The 15,132-nt window shown below is 40.9% G+C and overlaps 1 protein-coding gene across 4 annotated transcripts in view; it reads left to right on the forward strand.

Moving 5' to 3' along the window:
* WAC (WW domain containing adaptor with coiled-coil) overlaps positions 1–15,132 on the forward strand; it is an 84,722-nt gene that overhangs the window by 37,623 nt on the left and 31,967 nt on the right. For all 4 annotated transcript variants that reach the window (XM_057544461.1, XM_057544462.1, XM_057544460.1 and 1 more), the window contains exon 4: positions 9,180–9,286. In XM_057544461.1, the coding sequence (XP_057400444.1) occupies positions 9,180–9,286 (107 nt within the window). The remainder of the gene's footprint in view (positions 1–9,179; positions 9,287–15,132) is intronic.

Genomic DNA, 15,132 nt, shown 5'->3' on the forward strand with positions numbered 1-15,132 from the left:
CTGCGCCACCAGGGAAGCCCAGCAGTACTATTTTTAAAATAGTTTTTATTAATGAAAGTCATTGAGAGCTGTTATCTTTCATTTGTCTCTACTAGTTTAATTATTTTTGGTCCTAACTCTCTTAACAAGGGTGTCTCCTTGATACCATTTCTGTGTAATAAATACAAGTGCAGGTGTATTGTATGGCATTATTGGTGATGAGATTTTTCTAAGTGGTGAACATCTTGGTAAAAGTTCAAAACAAAACTAAGTATAATACAATTTGGTATTTGGTATATTGGTATATTTGGTATTATACAAAACTAAGTATAATACAATTTACAATTAAAACAGTTACATTCCTAGAAAATTCAGCAGGTTGTATTAAGCAGTATCAGGCTCTAGGCTCCGCTAACTAGAAGCTGATTTTTCAGATACGCAGCAGTTCTTTGAGAAACGTCCTATGCACACTCGTCATCCCTGGCCCCTCACTGAGTGTCAGCAGTCAGCGGGCGTCTTCATCTAGAGCAGTGCTGGCCAGCAAGCCCCGTGTGCGATTTTAAATTTTCTGGTAGCCAATGTGTGGAATTAATTTTACTAATATACTATTTAACTCAATATATTACATAGTTTAAGAGTATTAATGTGCTGTTTTACACTTCTTTTGTACTAAGTCTCTGAATCCAGTATGTATTTTACACATGGCAAATCTCAGTTTAGAGGAGCTGCACTTCCTGTGCTCACTAGCTATGTGTAGGCTAGTGGCTGTCATTTGGGTACTGCAGATCTGTAGGGAGTAACTCAACTACAGGGGACTGTCAGATGCCAGCCCATTGTTGACACGTCATCTTATCTGTTTCCCCTCTCCCCAGGATAAAGTCTGGTTAGCTACAACTTTTGCTTTTCACCACCAGTTAGCTCATATGCAATTGGTAAATGACATCAGTATAAACTGAAGTTGTGTGTTGGTTCATACATGAAATTTTTTTTTCTTCTAGGCAGTGCAAATCAAAATAGTAGGAGTAAGGTTATAACCTTCAAATAGAAAGAAAAAGCCCTCCACTAGCTGTACAGGCAGGACCCCTAAAGAACATTTCAAGTCTGCTCCCCTTGCCTTGCATGGCTCGCCCTCTGTGGCAAGTTGCACTTGTCTTCTCTGTCCATTTGGATTGTAGCCTCAATGCTCAGAATTTCATTTCCATGTTCTCAACCCCAGCAGTTTAATATCCCCTGAAGCAATCTGCAGCCATGCTGAGCTGCTTGCCTGTGCTGTTCAGGTTTTTGTTAGTGCTCTGGCTGTGGTAAAGTTGCATAGTTTTGAGTGATTTGCTCCTACCCTATTTTTCCCATAAAACTTTTAGTGTGCAGTTTTGCAGAGTTTAAGGTTTTTCAGGAGAACATTTATTATGTTACGGCAGAAATACCCATTACAGATACATGACTTCCTTTGTGAAATCCCTTTATTTTTAAATATTTGTGGTCTCTGGTTTGAAGGGCTGAGAGGAGGACACTTGGAATGAAGTGCAGTCTGGATATGGACCACCAGAACCATCTTGACAGAGGGAGTGCCTATTAACAATTCAGGTCTGGAGGTCCCGTCTCATGTCGTGTGAATCACAGTCTCTGTGAAATTCAACTTTGAATTCGACATTTTTTAATAGACTGAAGTTTGAGGTCCACTACTGAACCTTACTCAGTCATGCCTATCATCTGCTTGTGTTAGTTTGAATAGCAGTTCGGGGTGGTGGATGTACTTGAAATCTTTCATTGTCATTATAGGTGTACCTTACGTGTTGTTTCCAGTTTCTTGGAGAAGGCATTAAGACTTAATTTCTAAGTCTGAGGATGTAGTAGAGAATTCTAGTGGTTGTCTTGTTCTGAGTAAGGACACAAATGCCATAATATTTTACCCCTGAGTAGAGTGGAAACTAGTTTCACCTTTAGAAAAGCTGGTTGCATTTCCCAGCCTTGTTTGTTTATATAGAATTGTATATACTTCCCACTTGCCACCTAATGTCCAAGTTCCCTTATTCTAAATGCGAGGGCAATCTAATTGCTTAACGCCCATTTCTTGCTGAGTTAGGTGAGTGTTGCTACATTTTTGGGGTCCATTTCCCGTAGTGCTCTCTTAGGGCTCCATCTTTCTCAGACTGTAGGTTATATCCTTCTCACCCTTAAGATCTACCTTCTGAAGTTCAGAGGATGACAAGTAGGAGGGATTATTCTGCCTTTGAAGTAGTGAAGATTCTGTCAGGGAAGAAGTCAGCATCGTACATTGTTATGTTAACTCTCTCTCTTAGATGAATACTGTCCAGTCCAGGAGTCAGCACACTTTTTCTTAAAGGGCCGGATAGTGAACATTCTAGTCTTCAGTCTGCACCCTCACTGCCACGATGAAAAGAGCAGAAGTGGCTGCAGACAGCACGTGAGTGGCTGGCTGCACCGCACGCCCAGCAGGTTGTAGCTTGCCGGCCCTTGGGTTCTAGTCTGGTACTAGCGTCCAGTCGTGTTGCCACGTCGTCTTCTCGTGTCTGCCTCGGGTTGGAGCTCCGGACGGGAGAACTTTGCCCACTCCTGCAGGTTGATCAAGTTGCAAGGATAAACATAAACCGCCCCCCGCCTCCCCCCGCCTTTTACCCCCTCCCAAAAGCAAGACCCCAAGTAATTCTCAGTAGTATCCCTTTCTGAGAAGTCTTGACTACTTGCTTCATCAGTCTTAACTTTAATTTTTTTTTTTTTTTTAACTTTAATTTTTTAAGGTTTGATTTAAATGTGTATTACTTAAAACCAATTTTATCCCACTTATCCACAAATTCTGCTTTTCTCAAGGAGATAATTTCTGTTCCTTTAAAGTAGCGAGCCCTCTTCTTGGTAATGTAAAGAAAGCATAAAGGGCACCAGACATAGAGACAGTTTTTGCTGCCATTACTTTGTCGGGCCAAACAGCATCTACGAGGTGATCTCTCACCAGCATATATGTATGTAAATCTCTGGATTTAGCATTGAAAATCTGAGTTCAAGTTTTATGTATGGCTCTACTTTTCTTTGGATATGTTTCCATCCTCAAATCACTTATTCTTTCTCTCCGCTTTAGCCTCTACATTCTACTACTACTGCTACTACTACTACTACTACTACTACTACTTTTTTAAAAAAAACACTTCTGTTCTTATCCTGAAACATACAAATCCATCCATCATGGAATAGGATATAAAAATTTATGTGAGTTTTTAAGATAAAATAGGAGTTTTCAAAGAAATACTGTTTTGTAGCACTTTAAAGGTATGGCTGTACAAAATCATAACCATCATCATTGCTCTGACCTTGTTTTCCTGCTTGCATGTTACTTCATTTTGGAAAGAACTACATGGAGAAATTAAAAGCCTCAGTGCTTTTAATGCCTCCCTTCCCCCCCAGTGCTTTGGAAGATAATATAAACTGTAGCTTTTTAAATGGACAGTTACCTTTGTTCAGCTTATCATAGTCCTGATACTCAGAGGCAAAGCTACCCTCCTTCAGTTCTGAAATACATCCTTTGGGCCCTGATCTAAAAGCTCTGTTGCCTGCTTCATCATGCTTCCTATAAAATCTTTTACTTAGTTTGGATTCTTAAGAATGTGAGTTTACTCCTAGTCTTTCAGTAAAATATCTGTATCTTACTTTTGCTCCTCACTTTTTTTTTTTCCCTTCTTTTTGGCCACACCTCGTGGCTTGTGGGATCTCAGTTCCCTGAGCCAGGGGTAGAACCCGTGCCTTCAGCAGTGAAGGCGCAGAGTCCTAACGACTGGACTGCCAGGGAAGGAAGTCCTCCTCACTTTCTGAAGTTAACACTTGTTAGTTTTGCGAAGTGTTCTAGATAAATCTGTTTCGTAGAATGTGGAGTCTAGTCCCCATTCAAAAGGCTCCTGTTTCTGAAATCTCAACTCGTAGTGTACAAGTATGGTGTTGTAGTAGCCCATATTACTGTTCCTTTTTTATTTGCATGCAGCTGTAAAGCTTGATTTTTTTGGGAAAAAAAATTCATGAGTTACATCTGAAAAGTGCAGATTTTGGCATAGAGCAGAGATTTTCTTTAAAGTCTAATTTGGAGTATTGATTTTTCTTTGTAACTGAATGTGTTGGGGTCCTCATACCGCCCCCCAGGTTTGGTGATCCTCTTAAGAGGAGTCATAGGACCTTGATTACCATGGCTATGACTTACGAACCATGAAAGAATACAAAATGTAGTCGGCAAAGGGAAAAGGCATCTGGGGCAAAACCTGGAAGACACCAGGTGCAAGCTTCTAAGAATCTTGCCCCAGTGGAGTCACACAGCAGACGCTTCATTCCTCCAGCAACGAATTGGGACAACACTGGTGAAATGTTGTCTACCAGGGAAGCTTATTAGAGATTTAGTACCCAAGGTTTTTATTGGATTTGGGTTCTTAGGTAGGCATCTCTGCCTAGTTTGTACCAAAAGTCTGGATTCCCAGTAGGAAAGCAGGTGTTCAGCCTAAACCATATTGTCTGCACAGCAGCTTAGCCACAGGCAGCCACTCTTGCCAGTTACTGTTGTGGCAGTCAGTCCTCCTGAAGAGTCACTGTGCCAGCCAAGGGCCAACTCCGCAAGCAGGCTTTTCTAAGGACTGCAGTCTCAGGTTCCATGTTAACTTTCCTGTATGCTTGAGCTTATTCTTGACTGATTTCTTCTTTCAGTCGTGTTCATTCTTGAAGTGTTTATTGAAGAATTCATTGACTACTATATTAAAAAAAAAAGTTTAGGGTGTTTTACATAAATACATACCATCCAGCAAGATAAATTTAAAAGTAAGTAGATGAAGAAACCGTCAGGCATCTCAAGCAGCGGTCTTGCTGGGAAATTTCCTCTCTTTTGTCACCTACATTTTGTTGGGCACTTAACCCCCTTTTGTCTTTTGTCACATCACTCGCTTTTTTGGGTCTGAATCTGCTTCTAGTTTCCCCAGTAAGCTGGGTCCTATCCAAGATTAAATCTCGGTCATTGCCTTTTCTCTTGCCATGCCGTTACTTCATTCTGAGCTCGTAGTGCTTGTTTATTATATTCTATGTGCATCCCCTAACTTTGATTTTTTTTTTAAATTTGTTTATTTAATTTATTTATTTTTGGCTGTGTTGGGTCTTCGTTGCTGCACGCGGGCTTTCTCTAGTTGGTGGAGAGCAGGGGCTACTCTTTGTTGCGGTGCGTGGGCTTCTCATTGCGGAGCAAGGGCTCTAGGTGCATGGGCTTCAGTAGCTGCGGCACGCAGGCTCAGTAGTTGTGGCTCGCGGGCTCTAGAGCGCAGGCTCAGTAGTTGTGGCGCATGGGCTTAGTTGCTCCGCGGCATGTGGGATCCTCCTGGACCAGGGATCGAACCCGTGTCCCCTGCATTGGCAGGTGGATTCTTAACCACTGCACCACCAGGGAAGCCCCCATCTTTTTAATGGAAGAGACTTCTTGATCCACTTCTAAATTCCTTTTCCTCCTCATTTCTTTTTTTAAGTTAAGTTACAGTTGTTTTGCTAAGTGATGTAGATAAATCTGTTTCATAGAGTGTGAAATCTAGTCCCTATTCAAAAAGCCCCTGGCAGAAGACCTTAATAGACATTTCTCCAAAGAAGATATACAGATTGCCCACAAACACATGACAGAATGCTCAACATCACTAATCATTAGAGAAATGCAAATCAAAACTACAATGAGGTATCACCTCACACCGGTCAGAATGGCCATCATCAAAAAGTCTACAAACAGTAAATGCTGGAGAGGGCGTGGAGAAAAGGGAACGCTCTTGCACTGTTGGTGGGAATGTAAATTGATACATCCACTATGGAGAACAGTATGGAGGTTCATTAAGAAACTAAAAAAGAGTCATGTACCACAATGTTCATTGCAGCACTATTTACAATAGCCAGGACATGGAAGCAACCTATGTGTCCACCGACAGATGAATGGATAAAGAAGATGTGGCACATGTATACAATGGAATATTACTCAGCCATAAAAAGAAACGAAATTGAGTTATTTGTAGTGAGGTGGATGGACCTAGAGTCTGTCCTACAGAGGGAAGTAAGTCAGAAAGAGAAAAACAAATACCGTATGCTACCACATATATATGGAATCTTAAAAAAAAAAAAAAAAGTTCTGACGAACCTAGGGGCAGTACAGGAATAAAGATGCAGATGTAGAGAATGGACTTGAGGACACAGGGAGGGGGAAGGGTAAGCTGGGACAAAGTGAGAGAGTGGCATGGACATGTATACACTACCAAATGTAAAATAGATAGCTAGTGGGAAGCAGCCGCGTAGCACAGGGAGATCAGCTCAGTGCTTTGTGACCACCTAGAGGGGTGGGGTAGGGAGGGTGGGAGGGAGACTCAAGAGGGAGGAGATACGGGGATATATGTGTATGTATAGCTGATTCACTTTGTTATACAGCAGCAACTAACACACCATTGTACAGCAGTTATACTCCCATAACGATGTTAAAACAAAAAAGAAACCCTGTTTCTGAAAATTGGAATCCATGATCTCAAACCCTGCTGCTGCTTTATCAACTAAGTCTACTGAATATTCTAAATCCTTTGTTGTCATTTCAAACAATCTTCACAGCATCTTCACCAGGAGTAGATTCCCTCTCAAGAAACCACTTTCTTTGCTTATTCATGAGAAGCAATCCCTCATCCATTCAGGTTTTATCATGAGATTGCAGTAATTCAGTCACATCTTCACCTCCACTTCTAGTTCTCTTGCTGTTTCCACCACGTCTGCAGTTCCTTCCTCCATCGAAGTCTTGAACCCCTCAGAGTCATCTGTGAGGGTTGGAATCAGCTTCTTCCAAACTTCTGTGAATGTTGATATTTTGACCTCTTACCGTGAATCATGAATGTTCTTAATGGCATCTACAATGGTGAATCCTTTCCAGAGTGTTTTCAATTCACTTTACCTAGATCAGTCAGAAGACTCACTGTCGGTGGCAACTATAGCCTTATGAAATGTATTTCTCAGAAAAGAACAGGAAGTTGAAATGAGCCTTGATCCATGGGCTGCAGAATAGATGTTGTGTTAACAGGCATGGAAACAACACGAATCTTGTCCATCTCCATCAGAGTTCTTGGGTGACCAGATGCTTGTCAGTGAGCTGTAATATATTGAAAGGCATCTTTTTTTCTTAGCAGTAGGTCTCAGCAGTGGGCTGAAAATATTCAGTAAACCATGTTATATAAACTGATGTGCTGTGATCCAGGCTTTGCTGTTCCATTTACAGAGCGCAGGCAGAGTAGATTTAGCATAGAGTTCTTAAGGGCCCTGGGATTTTCAGATGGTAAATGAGCATTGGCTTCAACTTCAAGTCACCAGCTGCCTTAGCCCCTGAGAGAGACAGCCTGTGCTTTGAAGCTTTGATGCCAGCCATTGACTTCTCTCTATGAAAGTAACAGAAGGCTCTTTCAGTCTACATTGGAAATCTGTTGAGTGTAGGTACCTTCATGAGTGATCTTAGCTAGATCTCCTGGGTGACTTGCTGCAGCTTCTACATCGGCACTTGCGGCTTCACCTTGCACTTTGATGTTATGGAGACGATTTCTTTCCTTCAGCCTCATGAGCCAACCTCTGCTAGCTTCAGAGTTTTCTCTGCAGCTTCCTCACCTCTCTCAGCCTTCATAGAATTGAAGGGAGTTGGGGCCTTGCTCTGGACTAGGCTTTGGCTTCGGGGAATGTCGTGGCTGGTTTGATCTTCTGTCCAGCTCACTAAAACTTTCTCCACATCAGCAGTAAGGCTGTTGTGCTTTCTTCCGTGTGTTCACTGGAGCAGCACTTTTAATTCTCCTTCAAGAACTTTTCCCTCGCATTCACAACTTGGCTAACTGTTTGGTGCAAGAGGCCCAGCTTGCTTCCCGTCTTGGCTTTCGACCTGCCTTCTTCACTGAGCTTCACCATGTCTGGCTGTTCATTCAGAGTGAGAGACGTGTGACTCTTCGTGTCACTGAGCACTGAGAGGCCATTGCAGGGTTATTAACTGGCCTCATTTCAGCATTGCTGTGTCTCAGGGAAGAGCGTGGCCCAAGGCGGGGCAGGCGGGGGCTGTCGGGACACAACAGCCTTCGTCAGTGAGGTCTGCCGTCTTGTGGCGGTGGTTGGTGGTGCTTCAGAACAGTTAGAGTAGCATATCAAAGGTCACTCACCACGGATCGCTATAACAGATAGAGTCCCACGAACAAGTCTGAAATACCGCAAGAGTTACCAAACTGCGACACAGAGACGCGGGGTGAGCCAGTGCTGTTGGAAAAGCGGCGCTGATAGATGTAAGGTTGCCACAGACCTCCGATTTGTTAAAAAACCCAGTAACTGTGAAGAGCAATAAAGCAAAGCCCAATAAAACAGAGGTGGGCCTGTAGTTGTTCCTGTTGATTGAAATGGTTAATTCTTATTCATTTCTTCTCATAACAGCTCTGGTTCTGACTGCTAATTAATTTCCAGGACCACTGGACCATCTAAATTGCTCTTCCCACTTCCAGTTTTTGTTCATTGTCTTGTAGCCTCCATACCACTTGCCAGCTCAATTTTGGGGGTGGGGAGTTGAATTATGTTACCTTGATACTGAAAAATAAATACATGGAATGAAATTGAAGTGCTAACAATTAGACTTTTGTAGTGGACCTTTTTGTATCATTAATCAAGTGTGGATATTTATATCTTGGTTTTTCTTAAGACAGTAGAAACCGTCATCACTGATGGTCTCTGAGATGTGTAGATTATTCATAAAACTCATGAGTTACTTTTAAGCAGTTTTTAAGAAGTGTTAGTCCTGTTGTGAGGAGATACGATGCCATCTTCATCATCTTGAAAGCAGGCACCTTCCCTGAAACTTAACATTTTGAAAACTGCATACTGTTTTAGTTGAAATGTGGCAAAACTTAAAAGAACAAGTGTGGAAACTGTTTAAGAAGTTGAAAAATAATTGCAAAAACGTACTGGATAATTGTGACTTCTAGTTCTCTGTCAGTTGAATTTATTTGCCTTTTTCTCTCTGTACGTTGTGTCTTTATTAGAACTTTTATTTTTAAAAAAGCTACAGGTTGCTAGAAATAATAAAAATGAGGTTTTGCAATGATGAGTTAGTGATATACAATGGTCTGTAGTCTGATAGAAACCAGTGTAAACATCAAATGTGACTTACAATTCACTTTGCTTTTTATTTTTTTCAGGGACCAGTTACTCTCCCCAAGAAAATTCACACAACCACAGTGCTCTTCATAGTTCAAATTCACATTCTTCTAATCCAAGCAATAATCCAAGCAAAACTTCAGATGCAGTAAGTATATAAACATGCCCAATTTTGTGTTTTTGGAATATATTGCAAAAAAAAATTTTTTTAAATCAAAGTTGATCTTTTCTTAACGCACTTGAACTAATGAGCTGGCCTCATTATTCTAACTGAGCATGGTCCAAATATGCCATCTTGGTATTGTTTCACCAAGAAATAATATTGTTTGCATTCCTCTATGGAGCAGAATTTACCATTGTGATATTTGAGATACAAAGAACTTTAGATTGTGAAACTTGTGGCTTAACTTGAGCTTCTTCTTTTCATAATCTATAAACTTCTGTTAAAAAAAAATTCTATATAATTATTGAGTTTCTACTTGTATTACATACTCTACAAGACACTAGTGACATAGAGGTCCGTCTCCTGAAAGGCATGAAACCCAGTGAAGAATTGTAGGTATTTCTAAAAATGAAGTAATTGTTAATGAAGTAACTGTTACTCAGGTTGAACTTTTTAGAGTCAAGGTTCAAACAAAAGTTTTAATACAGTCATTCAAAAATAAGGTTTCAATTTCCCAGGCATATGCTAGGTTGTTGATGTATAGAACTAAGAAAATGTAGCCCATCTTAAAGGAACTTTTGGGCCTATGGTGGAGACTGAAAAGTAAACCATTAAAATGATGCATGTTAATGTTGCTGGGGAGCCCTCAAGAGGGGGGCTGCAGCCTGGATGAGGAAGGTGTGCTGGCCAACAGACTGACTGTGACCCACGCAGTGGAAGAGGTTGGAATTTATGTAGCATGGAAAGGAACAGCACCTACAGAGACATAGCAATATGAAATAACACCATATGTTTGCAGAACACGGATTTCGATGGTGTGGAAGAATGGCAGGGGCTCAGGTTACAGAGAGAAAGGGGGCCGGATTACAAAGCATTCTCTGCCTTTCCAGGGAATATGAACTATATGCAAAGGCAGTGGTGAGCTACTAAAAGGGTATAATCAGTGAAGTACCATATTTGCAATTTAAAAAACATCAGATAGCAGTGTGGAAAATACATCATAGGAAGAACAGCTAGAAGGCTATAGACGTGTAGGTTGAATGCAGCAGACATTGCCTTGGTTATTCAGGTGATCATCATACCTTAATCGGTATTGAAAACCCTTGGGGTTTATTATTATTTGTCTCTTGTTGAATCAGTGTAGATACTACATTTCCATAGAAAATTGAGACATCAGTGATTTTCATAAAAATTTTAGAGCAGTTTTAAATATTAGGGTCAAATTAGGAAAACAGGACTCATACCGGTTATTTTAGCATAGAGAATTTCAAATACAGGAAAGGAAAAGGAACATGGAGTGATTACCCCTGACGGCTGGGAGCAAAAGGAAGAGGTTGGGGTTATCAGAACCCAGTTGCTGAGAGGAGGAGCCTTGCACAGTTGGTGACGGTACCTCTGCGAGGTACGATGAAGCTGGTTCTGATTCTGGGTTGAGAGCTGGAAACTGGAACCTGCTGCGCTGCAAGGCTTCTTCCTCCTGCCTTTCAGCCCTCCTTTAATGCCTGGTACTGGCAGAATCTAAGAGGAAGCCAGCTGGCTAAACAGAATGTAATTGGCGTTATCCCAGCCTTAGCATCACAGAATAGAGAAAGGGTGGTATCAAGACTGAGACAACAGCTTGATGAACCTTCACAGGTGTTCTCATCACACTACTTGTGCTGAGTCATTTTCACTAAGACATATACTCAGGATTTTGCAATGAATATCTCTGTTTTTGTGAAAAATGGCCCCATTAAATTAACAGGCTAGCACTAACCTCATGTTCCCTTTATTACTGACAATTTAGATTTGGTATTTGCTATTAGGACAGAGGCGGGCCATGTGGACATTGTTTCGGTGGAAAAAATTCCTTGTTCAGGGAAAACAGTTTCTGATTATTTTGATTTTCAAGAAATGGATTGGCATAATGAAATCAGAAAGAATAAATAATGGGCATCAGATAAATTTGAAAGATGCAAATTCTAAAGGGTGTCAGGGGACTGCACTGTGTGAGTGGAAACTGAAGACGGATTAAATGTCATGTGTTTTCAGAATCAGGGTTCCCCTTTCTGTAGATTTCAACTCTAGGTATATAATTAACCTCAAGTAGTGGTCTTTTTCACCATAGTGTACCCAGGGGGAATGACATTTTTACAAACTATAAATTTAATGTTACCTGAGAGCCTGGCTTTTGAACATTTCTGAAGGTTACTTGTAAACTGACTTTGTCCTAAAATAACTTCTAATGGAAGGTTTTTGAGTAGTAAAGTAAAACATAAAGTCACCTTTCATTAATACTTTCATAATGAAAGAAGAGATGAACAGAAGAATATCAGGTGTAACCCAGGTCAACACGTTATTTGAACCCAGGTTATAAAATACAGAATAGCTTTTTTTTTAAAAGTGGGTTTTTATTTTCTCTTTGTGCTTTTTAAGTTTTAAATCTGTCTTTGAAAATCAGTAGCAGTATTATTTGGAGTTATGCACACAGATATGTGGTTGTATGGATGACTTACATTTATCAAGTTAACTGTTGGAAGTCGAGTTGCAATTACCTTGTTTTTTTGGTATGAAGGTATTCACATGTAGGCCTCCTTGGATTTAAATATGTAGCCTGTTGAACGCCGCCTCCTTCCTAACATAAATCATGGTAGGATTGACAGACATCACGTAGGCCGCCTTAGATTATGTTACGCATATTCCTGATTTTTTTTAAGAGATCTCTTTATTCAGAGAATCTGTTTATTTAGGAAGAGAAATTTATTTCCATTTAAAGACATTATAATTGGAATCTTCCCTTAAGTATCGTTTACCAATTTAGATTTGCTGGAGGTGCTTTAAATTCAGTCCTAGGTTACTTTGCATTTATACTCCAGCTCCCCTTGTTATGAATTAAATATCTTCTGTTATCAATTAAATATCTTCTGGAGGTTTTAAGTTGGAGGCTCTTCTTCAGATCTATTCTCTGTAACCAGTCTTGACTGAAGATATTCTGCTTAACCATAGAACTCTTAGGACTCCATGAAATTCTTTGTTACAGTGAGTGCCATCTTTGATGTTATTTAATAAACTATTCTTTATTAACAGGGCATAATTAAATTTCGGGATTAACACTTTATTTTCCATAGTTTAACTTTGAGAAGAAGTGGTGGAAGTCTGTATTTTGGAGGGAGTAAATAGGCGGATGCTTTTTTATTTAAGAAGAGGAAAGCAGCGTTGATATAAGTTCTAAAAGAGATTTTGAACTGAAAGAGCAGACGGTTGCTTCAGTAACTATTCAGTGCCGTTCTTATAGAGCGGCCATTCCATGCTTCGTAGTCTCAGGGCCTCTATAGTCATGAAAATTGAGAGCTTTTGTTTATGTGGACTCCATCGTGAGTAACCATATCAAAAATTAAAACTGATAAATTTGAAAGATAATTTAAAAATTGTAAAACTATTACATGTCAACACATGTAATATATTTTTTTGAAAAATAACTTTCTATTTTTTTGAAAAATAGACATTGAGCATCTCTTTAAATGCCTGAGTAGAGAGAAGATACCTAGAATTTCATAGTTGTTCTACCTTCAGTCTTTTGTGATATCAGATCTCCCATAAAGCCTCTGAGAAAACTCCCCTGTGTTCTTGTGATAGAATGAGGAGGAAAAAGACAAAATTTGTCTTAGTATTATTACGAAAATGGTTGTGATTTTGTGAATGATCTCGGGGTCCCTCAAGGGTCCCTGGGCAGCACTTGGCAACTGCAGCAAGCCTAATTTAGAAAACTTGAAATGTTTGCAAAACTCTTGTTGAATTCTTAATTTTAGATACCTTTTTTTAATCAGGGAACTTGAGACTCTAATCTATAGCATGGTGACTGTAGCTGGTGACACTGTATTGTGTAATGGGAACGTGCTAGGGGAGTAGAGCGCCAGTGTCCTCCCAGAAGAAGTGCCTGTGAGCGAGGTGACGAGACAGACGTGGTCATCGCTACTGTGTGCGCTTTAGATGTCTTACAATTTTATCTGTCAGTTATACCTTAGTCAGCCTGAAAAAAATACAACCTGGGGGGGGGGATTTAACACCTGCTGTTGCATATCAGCATTTAAAGACATTACCCTGTTACTTAAGGGTTTTTTCCTTAAGCTTTTTTTGAGGATAGAAGTAGGGTGGAGAAGATGAGCTTAAGTTACTAGTACGTGATTGCAGTGCTATACCTGGAGCACATTCTGTCAAGTAAGACATTAACTAGTACTAACCTAGGGTTTGGAGAACCCATGCTCTTCAAGGTTCTGGTCTTTGAACTTTGAACGGTCCTGGAGGTTGTGCCAGAGTGGACATTGACCGCCATGAGATACACTGCCTCGTTGAGCTGTGGTAGTGTCTGTCCTGAAAGCAGGCCTTCGGCTTGGGAAGCAGTGTGTTAGCACGGTGCGCCCTGACCGGGGCTCCTCGTCTCTCCAGACAGGCCACAGTCGGCACAGGCGGCACTTTGCGGGGCACGGGCTTAGACCCTCCGCTCTACTCTGGCGGCCTCTGTCCCCTGCCTCAAACCCCCTTCTGTCTCTCCAGACCGAACTAGTAGCCCCATGTGGCCACTTGCCCAGCAAACCACATCTTCCAGATACATCCATAGAGGCGCTCAGTGGGCATGCTGATTTAGGTCTAGGGAGTGCTGGGTGGTGGAAGAGAACCTTTTGAACTTGGCCTTCTGTGATTGGCTTTCCTGCAGCCTGGCAAAGCCTCCTGGAAGCTAGAGGGCTTGAGAGTTAACTCTCCACTGATCTTTAGAGGTTTGGAAGCACAGGGCTGATTTCCAGCAGCTTCACGATTTTGAGACACCAGCCTGAGAGCATAGTCTGCCTCATTTCTTCAGCTGTCCTCAGGATGCTTACGGCATTTCCAGGATCGGTATTGACTTAGTGGAAGTAATAGATGTCCAGAAACCTGAGTTTTGATCCTTTCTTGTGCCACTGATTACTTTTGTGACCTGTGAACAACTTGTAAGTTCTCTCAGCTTGTTCCTACGTGGTAGATTAAAGAAAGCTGGGTGTAGGCAGTACATAAGAGTCCCTTTCCTTAAGCTTTAAAATTGTGTTCCTCTGCACTCTGGTGAGCCCAGAAGGAGGATGGGCTGCCAGAGTATAACCTTATTTCATTTTAGCCTCAAAGCTCCTTTGAAAACAGTAAAATTCATGTACAAGTGTACTTGGGGTTCTACCAGATTTCCTGGAGCTGGTGCAGGCACTTAAACATTACTTTTGTTGAGATTAGTTCCATGAGAACTGGGCCTTTCAGATATTTCTAACTTCATTATAATTTTACAGTGCCTATGAAATTACTAGCAAGAAATTACTGTATCTGAGAACTTTTGGAAGACAGACCAGTTTTAGTTACGGGGAAATGAGCAGCACCGCCGACCCTATGTGCTGTGGGAGACAAGGTCTAGTTAATACTTGACCCAGCTCATGGATTTTGAAGTGGAAACAAATCCATAGCTGTTAATTAGCTTTGTGTTTACATTAAAGCTTTTTTGTGTGTGCTTTTTTCCCACTAAGTAACAGTGAATACAGGCAGGCTGTTCTCTGTCACACTCTTTGTGATTACTGTTGTGCCTTAGAGTGTTTAGAACTGATGTGCTCTCATGCCATCAGATCAGTCAGTTGAGAGTGGCTTTTCCATGTGACTAGATTTCAGCAATTAGAACTGTGGTAATGGGGGGCTTTGTAATGCTTTTCTAAAGTCACTATGATGTTAGTTTCGTGTCATTCTTCCTGTGCCTAATACACCTTCTAATCTGTTTAATTTGATATTTTATAGAGTTTTCCATTGTTACCCTTGAAGGTTTTCATAGACTAGGGTCTCCTAAG

The sequence above is a fragment of the Balaenoptera acutorostrata genome, chromosome 3 (genome assembly GCF_949987535.1).
Source record: "Balaenoptera acutorostrata chromosome 3, mBalAcu1.1, whole genome shotgun sequence".
NCBI lineage: Eukaryota > Metazoa > Chordata > Mammalia > Artiodactyla > Balaenopteridae > Balaenoptera > Balaenoptera acutorostrata.